Source organism: Pygocentrus nattereri, chromosome 8 (assembly GCF_015220715.1).
Source record: "Pygocentrus nattereri isolate fPygNat1 chromosome 8, fPygNat1.pri, whole genome shotgun sequence".
Lineage (NCBI taxonomy): Eukaryota > Metazoa > Chordata > Actinopteri > Characiformes > Serrasalmidae > Pygocentrus > Pygocentrus nattereri.
Window position 1 is genome coordinate 4,142,393 of NC_051218.1, and position 20,959 is coordinate 4,163,351.

At 40.7% G+C, this 20,959-nt stretch overlaps 1 protein-coding gene across 1 annotated transcript in view; it reads left to right on the plus strand.

Moving 5' to 3' along the window:
- ndrg4 (NDRG family member 4) overlaps positions 1 to 20,959 on the plus strand; it is a 71,906-nt gene that overhangs the window by 14,672 nt on the left and 36,275 nt on the right. Inside the window, 4 exon segments of the mRNA XM_037540683.1 lie at positions 6,240 to 6,330; positions 7,832 to 7,874; positions 7,877 to 7,968; positions 17,387 to 17,425. Of these exon segments, the coding sequence (XP_037396580.1) occupies positions 6,240 to 6,330; positions 7,832 to 7,874; positions 7,877 to 7,968; positions 17,387 to 17,425 (265 nt within the window).

The following is a 20,959-nucleotide window of genomic DNA, read 5'->3' on the forward strand; positions in this document are numbered from 1 at the left end:
TGAGTGCGCAAACCGGACAAGCGGATTAGACTCTTCGGTCTGCACTTTCTGATAGATTAGGTTTGCAGATGAGGTGCTGGTCCAGGCTCGTGTGCAAAGCTGATGTTAAAGTGATGATTTGGCATAAAGGAATTTAATTGACACAGTTTTCCCCTTGTGGAAGTGCAGTTGATCAGACAGAACATGTTTTGCAGTGGAGCTACGAGGCTAATGGAGCTTAAACATTGGCCTGTTTTAGCCATACTAATGTGCTTTTGTCCGTGCTTGTGGATGACATTATGTCGTAGAGTGTCAGACCACATTAGCAAGTCTATGAGAGATTACGTAACAACTGTACACAGTTTGAGGCCAGCACAATGATAAATGGGTGCATTTATCAATTGCTCCAGTGCAAATATAAAGCAGCAAACTTGAGACACCAACCTTGCCTTTACTGGTTCACTACACTTGGGTTGGGAGGAAATTTTATTTTTCAAGGCTAGCCCTGGTTCAAGACAACTTATTAGACAAGCACTGCTTATTAGTATTAGCAAGCTTCCTTTACTTGTTCATCACATTGGCCTTGTATCTCTAGTCCTGGTAGCAAGAGGATAGTGGGCCACTGTTGGCCCACTGATGGCAAAGCTGGTGGTCCACTGGCATTTTGATCAGTGTTTTCCAGGCCCAACGGTGTTTAAGCAGAGTAATAGACAAAATTTCACTCTCCAGCTCTCATTTTACTTATGTTTCCTTTCCTTAGTACTTCTTCTTTTGGCTGCTCCCTTTAGGGGTCTCCAAAGCGGATCATCTGCCTCCATCTTGCCCTATCCATTGCCTCCTCTACTTTCCATGTCCACCTTCACTACATCCATAAACCTTCTCTGAGGTCTACCTCTTCTCCTTCTACCCGGCAGCTCCATCTCCAACATTCTTTGCCCAATATATCCACTATTCCTCCTCAACACATGTCCAAACCATCTCAACCTGGCCTCTCTGGCTTTATCTCCAAACTGCTCCACCTTCACTGTCCCTCTGATCTGCTCATTTCTAATCTTGTCCATCTTTGTCATTCCCAACGAAAATCTCAGCATCTTCATCTCCGCCACCTCCAGCTCAGCCTCCTGTCTTTTAGACAGAGCCACAGTCTCCAAACCGTACATCATAGCAGGACGCACTGCTGTCTTGTAAACCTTCCCTTTCACTCTTGCTGCTATCCTTCTGTCACACATCAGCCCTGACACCCGTCTCCACCCACTCCATCCTGCCTGCACCCTCTTCTTCATCTCTTTTCTACACTGTCCATTGCTCTGGATGGTTGACCCAAGATATTTGAAGTCATCCACCTTTACGACCTCTACTCCTTGCATCTTCACCTTTCCAACTGCCTCCCTCTCATTCACACATGTATTCCGTCTTGTCTCTACTGACCTTCATTCCTCTCCAGATTCTCTTCCACCTCCTTTCCTTAGTTATACTTTGTAAATTAGTTTTGTAAATAAATTTAATCTGTCACAGCGTCATCAACAGCAACATTTTTCATAACACCATTCCAAATCAGGCATAGTCATTTTTTTTCTCTGCAAAATTTTTTAATTGTAATATTTGTCTTAGTTTAATTTTCCAAAATAAAAGTCTCTGTGTATTTAAAATCTGTTTGAGGAGCTTAAAAAAAATAGTTAGAGCTTGTATGCAGGAAAGCAATCTGGGTGGTCCGAGAGTGGCAAACAATGTAACAAACCCCAGACGCCAAATGTGTCTTAACTGATTGACTACATTGGGGTGGGGGGGGTCTGTGCCAATGGCTGCTACTGCTGTGTTTAGCAATGCTAATGTGCTTGTGTTCAGGTTTATAAATAGCAGTGAGTGATACAGTGTCAGAAATCATATAAGCAAGTCTATTTGTGATAGTCTGTCACCACTGGACAGACTTCGAGGCAAGCATAGTGCTAAATGAGTGTGTAATTTCATTACTTGTCAGCTACAGCCTCGTAGCTCCAGCACAAAAGTAAAGAAGACACCAAAAGTGTCTTAACAGGGAAAATTGCATGTTTCACCAGAGCTAGCCTCGGTTCAAGACAACTTATTAGACCAACACTTAGCATTAGTGTTGACCTGGGGTGGCCACGGCCAATGGTGCTGGGTTTTCAAGTAAGCTCTAACAGACTTGATTATGTTGGTGTCTGACACTGTATGACACACTGTTATCTATAACCATGGTCACAAGCTAACAAGTCGGCTGCCACTGCTGTGTTTTGTGATGCTAATGTGCTTATGCTCATGTTTATGAATAGCGGTGTGTCATACAGTGTCAGAAATCACATAAGCAAGTCTACAATTTTGTAGGTAGTTTGTAGGTAGCTTGACCAGAGGACTGGTCCCTCCTTGGTTCCTCCCAAGGTTTTCTCCTCAGCTCTGAGGGAGGTTCTCCTTGCCACTGTCGCTCCTGGCTTGCTCACCTGGGGGTTTTACATTCATGTCAAAACTTTGTCTTTACTGGAATTCTGTGAAGCTGCTTTGTGACATCAGTTGTAAAAAGTGCTATAAATGAATTTCACTTGATTTGATTTGATACAAGTGTCTGAATTTTGCTACTTTAGCTTTTGCACTGGAGCTACGAGGCTGTAGCTAACGAGTAACGAAAATTATACACCCATTCAGCATTGCACTTGCCTCAAACTGTGTCCAGGTGTGAAATAATTGCAAATAGACTTCCTTATATGTGTCATACAGTGTCAGAAATCATATAAGGAAATATTTTCATGATTACTTCACCACAGGAAACAGTTTGAGGCAATTCTAAATGGGTTGTTGGCTTGTAGCTCCAGCGCAAAAAAAAAAATCTGACACCAAATGTATCTTGGCTTAGTAACTACTTTTGGGGTAACTGAGAGAAACTGTGCAAATTGTATGTCGCTTGGTTCAGGACACCGCATCAGGCTAGCACCAGGATTTAGCCTTGAGCTGGACTGGCCACAAACTGTGTCAGCCAGAGCGAAGGGAGCATGCATATTGGCCATTTGAACTTGTGGTAGTTACCCAACAGTTGGCCGCGATGCTCTGGCTGGTGTTATGAAACCAAACCAATCCTCTGCTCAAGAGCTGCTGAATCATTCTAACACCATCGCAGTCAAGTGGCAATCTGGATGCCAATAAATTATGGACCGAAAAAAGAAAAAAACACTTTGAATGAGTTCTTCTTCAGAGACGGCCTCTTTTTAAGCAAACAGTTTTTCTTTCAAATTTATTACACCGCCTATTATATAACTCTAAAAAATGAGAGTGTATATGAGTTCAAATGAGTCTAATGGCTTTGAGAGCTGCTCTTTGTAAGCCCGCACACTTTGCTCTTGATTTCTCGCGCTTTTCTGCTTTGCTTTGTTCTAGGATCTGCTTGCCTGTAAAGCTTTCTGAGATCATATTCAAGTTAGGCAATCAGTGCATTCATACCTAATCATTTTTATTCATGCTCGCTGTCATGGTGGTTTGAACGTCGTTGTTGCTGCTTGTTCAGGAATCATTCTGAATGTGAACTGATGCGATATTTTGTCCCGTCCACATCAATATACATGTATGCACATGTTCAAAAACTTGTTTATGTGGATGCATGCCAGTGCAATCACAGCTTGCACTAGATGTTAATCTGTGACTGTATGATTCTATAAAATGAGTTGAAATAAAGCTGATCCTGTTGAGCGCCCTCAGCTTGATTAAAATGATCAGGCTAGCTCCTGCCCTGCTATTAAGATATAAACGTCAAGGGATAGAGCTCTCTCAGCTAAACCACTGATCCAACACACCATGTGGTATTTTATTCTCCTATTCACACATACACATTTAGTCTCCAGAGTATGAATTATACAGTGACAGGGTTGCCGTTTTACCACCGCTGGTGATTGGACCGGGATCCTAGCTACATATTACACAGGTTTGTGCATTAAGTAACCCACCAATGTATCAAAACTTCCCCATGATGGACCATGACAGACTCCTGAGAGGCTCCGGAGTGTCCATCTAAATGCTGACCCTAACCTCAGGAGGTCGCAAGTTTGATCCCTGGAGATGCCACAGCCATCTGTGTCTGGGAGGCCAAAAGATCATAATTGCCCTCTTTCTCTCTTACTGTGAAATGATGGGGTGCCAAACCTCATGCCTAAGAGTAAGCATGTACCAGCCTTCACCCTTCCAGCTTTGTAGCATCAGGTGAAAAGGGGTGACTTACCGAAGGATTGTGAGCTGGCCACAAAAAAGATGATATGTTTTACTATCTAGTCTGCATGTTACAGCTTTAGTTCCATTTTAGTTCTGTTGTCTGGAAATTCTGCTCAGCTAATTCTTATGTGGCGTGTTTGACAGACCAAAAATGTGTGTTTAACATTACAATTTTTTTTTGGAGTGGGGGGTCTAAATTAGGGTGTCTCAGGGTCTTGTTCATGAATGATGGGAAGAGGGATGGTGAGATCGGCTGCAGGCTGGGACAGACAGCAGCAGTAATGTGGTCACTGTACAGGACTGTAGTGGTGAAGAGGGTTTCTGGTCTCTGATTACTGGCCAGTCTACATCCCAAGCCTCACCTGTGATCATGAGCTTTGGGTAATGAACGAAAGAATGAGGTCACGAATACAAGCGGTGGAAATGAGGGTGGTGTCCACGCTCTACTTGATAGGGTGAGGAGCTCAGTCATCAAGGAGGAGCTCAGAGTAGAACCGCTACTCCTCTGCATTGAGAATTGAGAGGAACTAGTTGAGGTCGGGAATCTGATCTGGATGCCCCCTGGACAGGTGGGGTGTACCAGGCACAGCCTACTGGGACAAGACCCAGGGGTTGTCCTAGGACCTGCTGGTGGGATTATATCTCCAAGTTGGCCTAAGAGCAGCTTGGGGTCCCCAGAAATGAGGTGGCGTAAGCTCTGGGAGACAGCGTCATCTGGGATTCTCTGCTCTCCCAACTGCTACCATGACTCTATCTGGACTAAGTGTTTAATGATGATGAATTAATGAATTTGGTAATCAATCCCCCAACCAATAAATCAACCCAGTAATTCACACTCCAGACCTTCAGTTATGGCCTGAACCCAGAAGTTGGGGGCTCACCCGGGACGTGGAAGGGACTGGGTGGTTATTTAAGTTATTTATATATTATACTATATAAAGTATATTACATTAACTTGCTTTTGGCAGTAATTGTGTTCATGTAATATATTTTAATTTACAGCACTGAGCATCACCTTTCATTAATTTTACTTTCCAGTCAAACCAGCCATTAAGTACTAGTTAGTACATGAGTTATTCATTTTTCAGGAGATATTTGTGAAGATATTAGATATGAGATAATCCACTTGCATGAGGAAAAAGAAAGTCAAACAAAACAACAGTTTCCAAAACTGGAGTTCAAAAAATTATTAAAAGCTACAGAGAAAATGTGACTCCTAACAACCACCTGGAAGAGCACTGTTAGACACCAAAACTGCCCTCTTCAGATAAACAGCAAAGCTTTTCATCTTTGAGAGAGAGGAGAAAATCAAGCTGCTTCAGATCTGAAAACATCCACAGAAGACCGCTCAGCGCTGTGGGTCTGAAAGGGTGTGTAGCTGATCAAGACAAGGAGACAGACACATCCTGAGAAAAGGAGACAGACACATCAAACAAACAAGCTGAACGATGGACTAACCACCCCCGAGGTTTGATTACTTCAGAAAATGTTCAACCAGTTTCTAAGACTGAACTTTGGAGGTGTGTCTGCAGATTCTTTGAGGAGTTGAAAATGAGGCTCCTGAAAAGAATGGAAGCTGGAATGAAGGTAAAGAGTGAAAATACTGAAAAATCAGTGATTATATTTAGTTTTTGTGGCTTCTGTGCAATTTTACTTGTCTTCTTTTTTCCTGATGCTGAAAAATTGATAACTTGTATTTAATCTCCGTTTTGACTGGAAATTAAATCAGTGGAGGGTGCTCTCTGACGTGCGTACAATGCTGTATGTAGAAATGAAGATTTGAATTTAATAAATGCGTCACTTCTTTCAGAGCTGAGGGCTAAACATGTACTGCAGCACGGATCCTTCAGAAAAGCACAGATTCTGCTGTGTGGTTTTACCAGCGGGGGTGTTATGTAAAGGGTCTGCACTCATGCAGAGTGGAGAATATGATGATGCTGGAGGGTGAAGGATGGATATGATTGGATTATGGGATGCTGTGAAGCAGCCCTGCTAATCTCAGGTGTGTGTGTGTGTGTGTGTGTGTGTGTGTGTTGCCATGGTGATTGCAGGTTGCTCTCCAGGATGGCTGGCATGAAGGAGCAGCAGTTTATTGAGGAAAAGCCGCTACTTCCTGAAACAAGAGGACAGGACACGGAGATGGTGAGTGCGGCGTACCTGTTACATTCAGATGCATCTAAATATAGCTTTTAGACAGGACTGTCTGCGTCCTTATTTTCTTTTAAGCGAGTTCTAAAGACTGTGTGTGGATGATGGTTTATCTCTCCGAGTCCAAAAGGAGCCACATTCATCGCAATATGGGTGGAATGCTAACAGGATCCGAAAAGCATGAAATGTGGGGGCAAGAAAAACGTCATGTGAAATGAATGATGTTGAAAATAGCACTTTTTAAATAACATGATCTGGTACTTCACGCTCATGTATGATGTACAGCGGCTCCAGTCTGCTCAGAGGCCTCAGAAGGAGTTTTTTTTTTTTATGGACCGGAACCATCTGGTAATTTGAGCGTTAAGGATCCGAGCAGCACACGGTGAATGACGTACAACAGAAACTAGTGAAAGTGACCGGCACGCACTCTTACAGATAATTAAATCGACTGACCTGCAGTGCTGCTCATTACGCTGAGTGAGACGGCTATAGCACAATGGGAAAAATAATCATTGTTATGATGTGAGGATTATCCGAGTAATCCAGCAGAACTTAAAAGGAATGTCATGGGTCTATAGGAGTGCAGAGTGTGATGATAATGTGAAATATAAAAAAAAGACAGAAAATTAAGCTTTATTTGCTTTTATCTGCAATCCCCACCACCAGGAGCAGAAAGCTAAGACTGCTGGAACAATGTTTTTTATAGTTTTATATAGTCAGTCCTGTGGTCAGAAACAGACAAGCCATGGTCTGTAATTCTACTCTTACATAGAGGAGCTATAAGGTGTTTTTAATAAAGTGGCCAGTTATCAGAAATACAATGTAGGTGTTTCTAATAAAGTGGTCAGTGAGTGGAATAACAAAGCAAGTGTTTCCAATAAATTGGCCAGTTGGGTTTCTAATAGAAATGACCAGTTAGTGGAAGTTAAAGTAGGCTTTGTAATAAAGTGACCAGCGAGTAGGAGTGCAAGGTAAGTATTTCTAATAAAGTGGCTAGTTAGTGGGCCTACAAGTTAGGTGTTTCTAATAAAGTGGCCAGTCAGTGGAGGTACAAGGTGGGTGTTTCTAATGTAGTGACCAGTTAGTGGAAACACAAGGCAGGCATTTCTAATAAAGTGGCCAGTGAACTGACCAGTTAGTAGCGGTACAGTGTTTGTTAGTGGAAATACATTGGAGGGGTTTCTAATAAAGTGCAGTGTAGGTGCTTTTTAAGAAAGTGGCCAGTGAGTGGAGGTAGAAGGTAGGGGTTTCTAATAAAGTGACCAGTAAATGCATTTTGTCATTGCGTGAAGCAGTAAAATTCTGAGAAAGCCTTCACTGCATCTCCATTTTTGTTTATACAGAAATTTCTTTCACCTCACCAAAGATTAAAAACCTTGGATGTTTATTTCATGCCAGACTGACTTATTGTTCAACAAATCTCATCCTCCACATCCACAGAAGGCGCTGTTTGGCCTTATGTTTTCTTTAACACTTTGTATGTGTAATGAGGCAGGTGAGAGGAGTGTGTGTGAATGCACCCCGTGCTCAACCTCACCCCCCCCAGCACGCCCCGCACACAGGTGGCACGACATCGCCCGCCACTGGCTTGGTGTGACACGCCGTCGGCGTCGGACCAGTGGGTACATCCTGGTAACTAATGCACAGACCACGCCCACCCCATTCTCCAATAGCAATTACCAGTATTGTGGTCAAATCTCAATGAAATTTGAAGTCCCATTTACACAGTTTCCCTCTTAGTAAGAGTAGATGTCCTGGTCTAGGACCAGGTTTCCTCTCTAATTCACTGCCAATTCATGGACAGGAACAGATCCTAGATCAGAATTCTTAAGTTTTCTCTAGAAAGGAGAATTTCAAGCCAAACCACTCTGAATGGTTTTGTTTGCCATTTGATTATGCAAACATTGTGAAAAGGTAAGGGTTCTTCCTAGAACATTTACGTTATTATGGAGTTAAACTTTAACAAAAGGTTTGTTACACTCCCCTCCAGGCTCCTTAAGGGTGTAGTTTAGTATTGGAGCTAGGTTTGGGTGGCTATTAGTTTCCATTACTTGTTAGCTACATTAGCCTTGTGCTCCAGCACGAAACTAAAGAAGCAAAATTCAGACACCAACCATGTCTTGGCTAATTGAATGTTTGAGCTACAGGGAAAAATGTGTAAATTAGATTTTTAACTGAATGGTCATTTTAAGGCTACTAAAGAATAGAATGGAAGGAGTGGAGGTAACAGCTGTTTAATTTTATTCATTAAATATATGTGATTGACACCTCAGCTCTAAGTAGACATAACAGGTCAGGCCTAGAAGAAACATCTTCGAGATTATACCGCAGTTCCAGTCAGCTTATCTGGTTCTCCTAGAAATCTTGTTGCGACTGCATTGCTTACTGTCAAGGCAGATCCATGTGCTATTCAGACGGAGATAGAGGCATAAATGCTAGATGGTAAATGGTAGATGATCTGTCAGATACTGGAACATGAATGTCCCTTCATATTTTCCTGTACACATCTTTTCAGGTACCTCAGATTAGTGAGACTTCCCTCAAAAATCAGCTTAACTTTAATCAGTCCACCATAAACATGAGAGTAGGAGTTCTTTCTCCAGATCAGACTGGCTTTGTAGCATTTAGTATGTGTGATAGCTTACAGGCAAGCAGCAATGTGACCGTAGACCAGCTAGTGTTTGACTCTGAATTATGCACAGCGAATGTGCTCACAGACGCTGTTAACACATTAACAACTGAACAGGTGACTGATCCCCTGCTGTGTCATTGCTAAATGCTTTGGCTAATACTAAATTGCTTTTGTCAGTGCTGGCTTGAGGCCTGCATCACCATTTACTCAGTGAACAGTAAAAAGAAGTTTACACTTTCACTGGCTTTAGTTTGGAGATGAAGCTTGATGTAACACGGCGCCCTCTGTCCCAACTCTGTGGTACTGCAGTGTGCTGTGAGGCCTCAAATCCACTGGTCTGACACCATTGTGGCCATACTGGTCTGCATAACCGCAAATGGAAAAGAAAAATCTAATTTATTGTTTTAAACCTTTATCCCAAATGCAGTCAATCACCCAAGACATTTGGAATCTGAAGTGTCTTTAGTTTTGCACTGGTGCTGTGAGGCTAATATAGCCAATGAGTGATATAAGCTTATTAGCAATTAGCATTGTGTAAACTGCATGGCAGTCATTGACCAGCTCCTCCTGTGTAGTTCTAGGCTGATTCCTCACCTTTCTTAGGATCATTGATACGCCACGAGGTGAGATCTTGCATGGAGCCCCAATCCGAGGGAGATTGACAGTTGCGTTTAGCTTCTTCCATTTTCTAATAATTGCTCCAACAGTTGATCTTTTTTCACTAAGCTGCTTGGCAATTGCCCCGTAGCCCTTTCCAGCCTTGTGGAGGTCTACAATTTTGTCTCTGATGTCTTTGGACAGCTCTTTGGTCTTAGCCATGTTAGTAGTTGGAGTCTTACTGATTGTGTGGGGTGGACAGGTGTCTTTATACAGCTAACGACCTCAAACAGGTGCTTCTAATTTAGAATAATAAGTGGAGTGGAGGTGGACCTTTTAGAGGCGGACTAACAGGTCTATGAGGGCCAGAATTTGTGCTGATTGACAGGTGTTCAAATACTTATTTGCAGCTGTAACACACAAATAAATGATTAAAAAATCATACACTGTGATTTCCAGATTTTTTTTTAGATTATGTCTCTCACAGGACATGAAAATTTCAGACCCCTCCATGATTTCTAAGTGGGAGAACTTGCAAAGTCGCAGGGTGCTTATTTTCCTCACTGTAGGTCATTTTACTTAATAAATTTACTTAAAAGAAGTAAAAATGTTTTAAAATAAGTTATATAATCTTTCAGCTTCAGTCTCAACAGGAAAAAATAGAAATTAGACTTACTGACTAGATTTAAGATGAAATAGCATTTTTTTGCAGACTGCTTAAAGGTTTCCGTTGGAATCCAGATGGGGGCGCTGGGAGTAATGCATGTTAATCCTTTCATCAAAGAGTGCAATTTTATTTTGCATTGCTGTAATAAAATAAAGAGCAGAGAATGTGCAGTAGATGAGTAAAACTTTTATCCAGTTAGAAGCTTCACACATGGTATATTGTATATTGTCGCTGTTTAAAAAATAACAAATCTCCAAATTTTACAGGAGACTGCAAAAACATTCTTACCTTAGAATAGAAGTTAAGGTAATGAGATTTTCTTACATTTAATTTTAGAACATTTCTATTGCCTTGAACTCACACAAGGGGCAGCTCCTGTGTTCAAATAATGTAGAAAAAAATGAAAGTAAAACATTGAAAAGATTTAAGCCTGCAGTGCTCATGTGTGAAACCAGAGCTCATAGGAAACTATTAACACAAGTAATTTTAGACATTTTACATACATTTACATGCACTTAATGATATGATAACTGCAGAAAATCCGATTTTGTCAGTAATCCAAACGATTTGTTTACATGCACTGGAGTAATCAGATAATGGGGGGAACTCCAGGTCTGCATGAGTCAGACAGTAATCAGACTTCTGCATTACAACCAGCCAATAAACTCACAGAAGACATAATATGATGTAAAACCTAACATAAAACTCAAACTTTATGTCATCATCTTTACCTGAAAATATGAACATACATGTATTTGGTTTCAGCGTTGCTCCAAGTGTTTTGCTGCATCTCGCGGTGACGCTGCTGCTTATTTCACACTAATTTCGTATTATTTTCGCACATGCACAGACTGAGAAATCCGAAAGAAATCAGAGTAAGAGTTCACAGCACTGAGAAATCTGATTATTGAGCTAAAACCCAGCTCTGTTTATTAGACTTCTAAATTGGATTTCTACACCTTTCTCCAATCTCAGAAATCAAAGTATGCTGTTTGCATGACTAATATTAGTCAGAATAATCAGATAACTACAGAAATTCGGTTTATTAGGATCGGTAGATGCACTCATTGTGGTGGCGTTCTTGTCTGCTCATCTCGTAACATGACATTTCTGACACAACTTGAAGGCAGCACATGTTCTCAGGTCCCTATGACCCTATGGCGGAAAATCTCAGTTCTTTGGATATAAAACGTCAAATGCCAATATACGTAAAGGAGACCTATGAAAGAGTTCCTAAGGTCATGGTTAGCGTTTTGGGCTCATTAAAGGTTGCACAAGAAACACAAAGGGACAGGTTTTTTAGTAGCGCCACACTTGCCCTGTCTAAGTTAGCCTCAGTAAGCTTATCAGCTAGCTAAACGATTCTATTGAGAAGTCAAAGTGTGACTATCAATGCTCAGGACTTGGGACACTTGTGGCAGTTTCTTAGAAATTTTAGTGAGAAATGAGATGAGATGACTCCATTGCTACTGTTTTTAGGCACTGGCATCCTTTTGTCTTTGTTCATAGATAAGATTATGTTGTAGACAGTGTCTGAAACCACATAATAAAGTCTATTAGAGGTTACTCAACAAGCAGACAACTTTTCAGATGCTCAACATGTCTTGGCTGATTGACCACATTTGGTGTAAATGAGGAAAACTGTGTAAATTAAATTTCCTGCTGACCTTTTCCTTTCTGTGTATAGTCTAATCTGGTATCGGCTTTACTCTGTTGGCTTGAAAGTGACCCGGTTGTGTGACTGCTTGTTTGTGCAATCCATTATTTATCATTCAAAACACACTGGGCATGATTACACTTCTCTCATGAGAGTGTCTACTAGGCCTGGTTTTGCTGTTTTGCTCTCAGTACAATGGGGGCCGGGGGGAGGGGGGTTAATTTCATGAACAGCAAAATCAGTCATTTCAATATCTGCAGTTTGAAATAACCAGGATGACACTTGAGTCAGTGTGAGGCTGCCCCTAATAAATGGTGTACACTGATCTCTACATCTAATCTAAACTTTGCCACCAATTCAGATTTATCCCACGTGTTGTTTTTGGATCTCCATCCACAGCAACTAACCTTTATGCTTCCTTTCCCCAGATGTGCAGGAAACATCTGCAGGAATGTTGTCCAAACCAGTCAGCATGGTCTCATTTCGCATAAATGAGATGCGTTTACAGGGTTGCCAGATTGCGTATGTTTCTTCCTAAAAATGCTCAAAAGCCACCGATATGCATGACAAAACACCCTAAAAGCACAGATCAAAAACTGTCTAAGGTCATTTCAACTATAACATGAAAAGCATTTAAACCAACATGACATCAGTGATCAACTTCTGGGCACATTAACCAATGATGCACAGGCTTTGATAAAGGGGAAAAATGAATTGGTTTTACCCTGTTCTTCAGTGGTCTGGACACTCATGGACCCTCACAGAGCAGGTACTATTTGGGTGGTGGATCATTCTCAGCACTGCAGTGACACTGATGCGGTGGTGGTATGTTAGCGTGTGTTATGCTGGTATGAGTGGATCAGACACAGCAGAGCTGCTGCAGTTTTTAAACACTGTGTCCACTCACTGTCCACTCTATTTGATACTCCTACCATGTCAGTCCATCTTGTAGATGTAAAGTCAGAGACGACAGCTCATCTGCTGCTGCACAGTTTGTGTTGGTCATCCTCTAGTCCTTCATCAGTGGTCACAGGACGCTGCCCACAGGACGCTGTTGGCTTGATATGTTTGGTTGGTGGACCATTCTCAGTCCAGCAGTGACACTGAGGTGTTTTAAAAACAACCAACACCACCACGTCAGTGTTACTGCAGTGCTAAGTATGATCCACTGCTCGAATAGTACCTGCTCTGTGAGGGTCCATGGGGGTCCTGACCACTGAAGAACAGGGTAACAGAGTATCAGAGAAACAGATGGACTACAGTCTGTAACTGTAGAACTACAAAGACCAGCTATACAGTAAGTGGAGCTGATAAAATGGACAGTGAGCATAGAAACAAGGAGGTGGTCATAATGCCTGACCTGTATATGTTTTCATTATATTTAAATTAGCATTACTAATTTAATAATTGACTTATTTATTTATTACTTAAAGGCATTGTATATGATGGAATTCATAATCCCATGCAGTCAGAATGGCAAATAGCAATAATATTGCGAGCAACAAAAGAAGCATAACTATTTCTCATACTTATCATTAAAACTTGCTTACTTTTAAGCTGTGATAAACAGATCACAGTCAATAGTGCCAAGTGAGTTGGACTATTTATGCTGTGTTAGGCCCATATGCACATCCTATACTTCAGTACTAAGTACTGTTTTCTAAGCCACTTCTCCCTCAGGGTTGCAGGGGTGCTGGAGCCTATCCCAGCAGTCATTGGGCGGAAGGAAGAAAACACCCTGGACAGGTTGCCAGTCCATCACAGGGCAACAGTTGTATACAAAAGTTTTAAAATCTTTTGTCGACTTATACATTTTGTTGATTTTCCTCTACAGGAGACAAACTTAATCTAATTATTCTATGTGTATTATATGTGTGTATTTTATATATATGTGTGTATGTATTTGTGTGCGTATAGTTTAATGTACTGGAAAACAATAAAACATACAAAATACCACGTGCCATAGCTTTTGCACAGGCTACATTTATATTTTATGATTTTTTTCCAAAAGAATTAGTAATTATGTATTAAAAATTTTCAAACGTGTGTTCCCTGTAGAGGATGTTATGACTTATTATCAATTAGAAAACCAAGAACAATATGTAATTTGACCAGGGGTGCCCAAACTTTTGTATACAATTGTAATGTAAAGATTTGATAATTGGATGTGATGAGTTGGTTGGTTCTATTTAAATTCTAGCTGTGTGTATACTATTTTAAAAGCTGCCAAGATCATGGCCAACCAGCCCAAATTTTGTCCACTTGCCAAAGACCTTTTTCTGCCAAATCCAGCCAAAATCCCCCAAGCTTGGCAGGAAACTGCCCAATCTGGCAACACTGTTGTTATGTGTCATTAAATGTGTTTCTATGTTGCTCTTGGATGTTTACTTACACACTAACCTTTACACTTCCTTACCCTGATACGCAGGAAATGAAATCATTTCTGATAATAATAATAATAACATTGGGTGTTAATATCATGCTAACTGGGGGTCAGATATCTGTTAGCATGATCTAATTTGGGCATGCTGAGAGACCCTCTCTCATGCTAAAAGCTAGGATTAGCAGTAAATGACAACCACTTTTTTACTTTTGAAGGATTCTTTAATCTTCATGCAGGTCTTCAACAGCTGTATCTGCAAAATTAGCCACATTTAGCAGCTTCAGTTTATGCTAAATGTTCTTATATGGCTTGGGAATCTATGCCATGTTGTGCTGCATTATGGGATTCCACCATACTGACAGGGTTCGTTCTCTGTTTATATGCTGTAAATCACATACACTAGAAGAACTTAACCATATTACTCTTTCTAGTGTTCTTTCCGTCTTGTCATCCTTCATATTGAATCAAGTTAAAAGGCAGTGTATGTGAACTGACTACAGAGGAATGCCAACTATATAATGAAAAGTTTGCCTTATTGCTGGACTGGATCCACAAAAACTTGTGGAGTAATGATCTGAACATGCTAATGTTACGTCCAACTTTATTCACAGACTTTTCCCCTCAGCCACTGCAGATTTACCACAGTTTCTGCCATATTTCCCTCAGCCACTGCAGATTTACCACAGTTTCTGCCATATTTCCCTCAGCCACTGCAGATTTACCTCAGATACTGCCATATTTCCCTCAACCACTGCAGATTTACCTCAGATACTGCCGTATTTCCCTCAGCCAAAGGCAGATTTAACTCAGTTGCTGCCATATTTCCTTGAGCCACTGCAGATTTACCTCAGATACTGTCATATTTCCCTCAGCCAAAGGCCGATTTACCTCAGTTACTGCCATATTTCCCTCAACCATTGCAAATTTACCTCAGATACTGCCATATTTCCCTCAACCACTGCAGATTTACCTCAGTTACTGCCATATTTCCCTCAACCAGCAGATTTACCTCAGTTACTGCCATATTTCCCTCAACCACTGCAGATTTACCTCAGTTACTGCCATATTTCCCTCAACCACTGCAGATTTCCCTCAGTTACTGCCATATTTCCCTCAACCAGCAGATTTACCTCAGTTACTGCCATATTTCCCTTAGCCACTGCAGATTTACCTCAGTTACTGCCATATTTCCCTCAACCAGCAGATTTACCTCAGATACTGCCGTATTTCCCTCAGCCACTGCAGATTTACCTCAGATACTGCCGTATTTCCCTCAGCCACTGCAGATTTACCTCAGATACTGCCGTATTTCCCTCAGCCACTGCAGATTTACCTCAGATACTGCCGTATTTCCCTCAACCAAAGGCAGATTTACCTCAGTTACTGCCATATTTCCCTCAGCCACTGCAGATTTACCTCAGTTACTGCCATATTTCCCTCAACCAGCAGATTTACCTCAGATACTGCCGTATTTCCCTCAGCCACTGCAGATTTATCTCAGATACTGCCGTATTTCCCTCAGCCACTGCAGATTTACCTCAGATACTGCCGTATTTCCCTCAACCAAAGGCAGAATTACCTCAGTTACTGCCGTATTTCCCTCAGCCACTGCAGATTTACCTCAGATACTGCCATATTTCCCTCAACCACTGCAGATTTACCTCAGATACTGCCGTATTTCCCTCAACCAAAGGCAGATTTAACTCAGTTGGTGCCATATTTCCTTGAGCCACTGCAGATTTACCTCAGATACTGCCATACTTCTCTCAACCACTGCAGATTTACCTCACATACTGCCATATTTCTCTCAGCCACTGCAGATTTAACTGAGTTACTGCCATATTTCCCTCAGCCACTGCAGATTTACATCAGTTACTGCCATATTTCCCTCAGCCACTGCAGATTTACCTCAGATACTGCCATATTTCCCTCAACCACTGCAGATTTACCTCAGTTACAGCCATATTTCCCTCAGCCACTGCATATTTACCTCAGATACTGCCATATTTCCCTCAACCACTGCAGATTTACTTCAGTTACAGCCATTTTTCACCCATTCACTGGCAAAGTTCACTCAGTGAGCTAGCTTGCTAACATCTTACACTCTCTCTTAATCAGCCAGTGGAGAAGTTAACCAGAGAGGATTCATAGTCTTTGATTTAACTTGGCATATTTCTCTCTGTCTTGGCATATTCCACTGTAGCTTGTTAGCAAACGTGAAGTAGTGCTCTAAGGACACTATTACTGTATGGTACAATATTAAGAACCACAAAAAAAAAACAACCCAAAAACATTTTAGGTCTTCTAAATCTTTAATTTACACTGAAGAGGCAGTCAGTCTAAAGTCTTTAAGAGAAACCAACAAGTAAATGCTAACTGTCTGGCAGTTCAGCTAACATTACTAGCCCTGTCACTGCTTAACCTACTTCACCTTGGACCTCATAGTTACACTTACCTGGAAAATGACCTTTTGAGGTAAACATTAGGATCTTTATCAGTACCGTCAGTGGTAGTAACACACACTTTACCACAATGTTGAGATTTGCTTCTTGTTTGCCAGCTTCTTATTCTAATTTTTTGTTCCACCTTAATGATGGAGCAGTTTCATCATTAAGGTGATTGTGAAGAGTTTGCTTGTTCCAAGTGTGATAAATCCACTAAATGATATTGAAAGTTTTACTTCATTAAATGTATATGATTAGATGAAGAAATGAGCTTGAGCTCATCTGCACTCTCGCTGCAATGCTTCCTACGTGCGGTTTAACTAGAGCTGTGTCTGAATAGCTGAATAAACCGTCTTCTCTGATCTGTGTGTGTTTGATTATGAGCTGATCTGCTATCTGGCATATAGATCCATCTAGTCATCTCTGCATCTAGTCATCTCTGCAAACGTATTTAGTGAGGCTATAAGCTACACAGGTAAACAGATAAAATCAAACAAATCATGTAGAAAAGTCAGTGTTTTTCAACTATTGTAAACCAGCCTAAACTGATAAACCCTGCCACAATGGTGGATCACCCATAAAACACTGCGTTATGACATCACATTGCCAAGCCCTATAGTTGATACCAGGCCTCAGACAGTTCTTGACTATTTTTGTCTGTTTATTGCAGGAGAACTGCGAGACCTTCGTACCTGTAGGAGACTGGAAGGTACTGAACACTTTTGATTCTAATTGCTATTAACCTTCAGCCAACTTCACCCAAGCTGCTATACTGGTGGTAAAGCAGTTCAGGCCTGCAGCGTTAAGCCATGGGTGCTCAATCCTGGTCCAGATCTAACACACCTGGCTCTCATATTTAGACGCTCTCAAAGGTCTTCATTATTTGGATCAGGTGTGTTTGATTAGAGGTGGAGCTAAACTGTGCAGGGTGGTAGATCTCCTGGACCAGGCCTGGGCACCCTTGCATTAAGCCATCATATATCCCAGGCTCAACTGCAAAATCAATTACTACTTATTTTCCTGAACAAAATGTTGTGGTGGTCCATCCATCCATTTATCCATTTTCAAAGCCGCTTCTCCCTCAGGGTCGCATGGGGGTGCTGCAGCCTATCCCAGTGGTCTGTTGTGGTGGTCAAAATTGTGAATTTAAAGCTAATGTATTGGCGTTTGGCTGAATTATATTCCCTTTATCTGTATGTGCGATAGAGAAAAATGAAAACTTGAAGAAACAGCTTCACCAAACATGCTAATGTTGCTAACAGTGAATGGAAGCTATTACTTTGAAGTGCTAAACTCCACTGATTTTCTCAAGTTTCTGCAAGCTTACCAACTCAGAATTGTTCACAGTGGTGCTGATTACATGATGTTATTAGATGAAATGGTTATAAATATGCTGCCTGATGTCTGAGACATTTACAATAGTTTTGCAATAAGATTAAGGCCTAAAACATATTTTAAAACATATTTATGCCTGATAGGTACTACAGAGTGTTGTAAGGCATAATTTCCCCCCCCAAAAAGCTTAATCAGATTTACCACTATTTTGCCATCATCAACATCACATACAGTATAAAAACTCAGAAGACAGTTGTCACTGTTTTTTGGGACAGTAATTTAAATACAGCTAGTTTTGTTTGTGGTCTGGCCTATAACTGAGTTGTTGACATTGACATGGTTCCTATCAAGACCACTGTAAAGAAATCAGTGGTTAGGATTGGCCTATTAAACCAGGGATACAAGCTACAAAATCAGATATAAGCATTATTATCTACTTTTGTGTTAAATTATTAGAAAGAGACAATTACTAAAAAGAGAAGACTGAAGCTAAACACATATATAGATGAACATGAGTGCATGGTTGATAAGCATGTGATAAGTGTGGCTAGAGTGCCCCCGAGTGCTTAAAGTAAGTAACTGTGACAAGTTTTATGTCATTATCAAACTGCATTATATAGTTTTATTCTTATTATACATAAATACATCTGCTAGTTCAGTTGTCTAGAGCCTACCATAGATTATAAGCTGCATGAGTTACATTTTCATCATTCTTCCATTTGTCTTTTCACTTAATATTTCAAAGTTTTTTTTAATGAACAAACCTATCAATCCAACATCTTCTTCTAGAACAAGACTAATTAAACAGACAATCATGGAAAGATGCTATAAGGGTGTCACTTCATGCAGATAGATAGAGAAGCCTGTGGGAAAGAGTGGGTTAAAAAGAGATATGTGAAATTCAGAATCACTGTGAAAGAAGCTGATCATGTGAAAATAATTGTATGGAGTGCCATTCTGTATAAAGGGCTGCACAATAGTAGCTGAAATTAAAACTGCATTTATTTATCACAGTTATTTAGTCGATTCGGAACAAAACAGTGTGTTTTAATACACATACACATAATTTTCACATTTAAAATCACAATAAATAGACACAAAATTAAAAAATATAAATATTTAATCACTGTATGCAACCATATATCACTGTTCTTCTTCTTCTTTCCTCATGTCTCCAAAATGGTAACTTTACAGGAGAAGGGAAAAACCTTCTTTACTTTCCATGTAAGTCAGTGGACTTTTTTCAAGTCACTTTTTCCCAAGTCATTTTGAACTGTTTCTTTTGATCCATTCATCAGGAAAATTCTGCACAAGGTAATGGGGAACAGGCAGTTTTACATTATGTGAAAAACTGAAAAACATCAAAAATGGAGGTACCAGGTTTTGTCCTGACAGCGACAATATATAGGAACTGTATCTATATAGAAAGTGTTTTCTTCTTTTTTTTGGCCAGATATGCAAAAACTAATGTTAGCCAGTAAGTTAATGCTACACTATATATTTGGGGATTTGGAGACCTCTCTGGTTCAAATGTATAATTGTACACACTGTATGGAACAACATTTTGTAGTGTGGGTTATGGTTCAGCCCACTTCCCTGAGTGGATGAATCTGATGATTGAAAGAATTCAAAGAGAGCTCAGTAGAAACTTGGTGAAGGGTGCATCTTCCAAGGATGTGAGTGAATACAATAATCATTGTACTGTCATCAGTGTAATGTTGATTTTGAGATCATTTGAGGCCTAAACATCAAGCTGGATCTTCTTTTTGAGCCTATATGTGTGATGTTAATATGTAAAGACGTATGAGGTGGTCTGAAAAGCTCAACACCTCTGACTTTCAAATGATTTTTTTCAGGCTTTACATGGTGACTCACAGCAGCGCATGCTCACAATATTTGGCCTCTTTTAATCTCTCCTCCCTCAGTCATGATACTTCTTTATTTTTAACAACATCTGGCATGTAAGTAACTTTACATTAAACCATGATCATGATTAAAAGGTGGTTAGTTGTGCAGACCTGCAGTGTAGAACTGAAAAATTAAAGCAGTCATGAAGAGCATGAGCACCTAGATCTCTCACCCTCTCCCTCGCCCTCTTTCTCTCGCTTTCACTCTCTTTTCACCTTTCTTTTACACAAACACCTTTGGGGAGAATTTTAAATGAAATCTCCTTTATTTAAAGCCTTTAATGAAAACAGTGAACAGAAGTCACACAGGTGCAGCTGTTAGTGTTGCTGATGTTAATGATGGAAGAGAGAGAGCGAGAGAGAGAGATAGAGAGAGAGAGAGAGAGAGAGAGATTTTAGTGAGAATCAGATTGTTACTCAGATGACTAAGGATACCTTGCATAAAGTGGTGGAGAGAAAGAGAAAAGAGAGAAATCAGCAGTTGATGTTCATAACACTTTACTTTTTGAACTCTAGATAACTCCATAATGACAACTAACATAAACATGTATACAGTCTTCATCCAATAGGTGTCCTCCTCCATCATAAAGGCTGCTTTTGTCAACTTTGATATCTACACCTACATTATATGGCCAAAAGTATGTGGACACCTGACCATCACACCTAAATGAGCTCGTTGGACATCCTATTCCAGAACCATGAGATGCTTCCGTTTGCAACTCTACCAGCCACCACACTTCCGGAGTCTTTCCAAGGGATTCTAGAGTTTGTCTGTGGGAATTTGTGCCCATTCAGTCAAAAGAACATTTGTCAAGTCAAGCACTGATGTTGGACGAGAAGGTCTTGACCACTTTCATGTTTCCATGTTCATTCCTTGGGGGTTGAGGTCAAGGCTCTGTGCAGTTCCTCTACACCATTCATTCATCACACCATGCCTTTATGGATTACGCTTTGGACACAGGGGCTCAGTCATGCTGGAACAGAAAACTGCTGCCACAAAG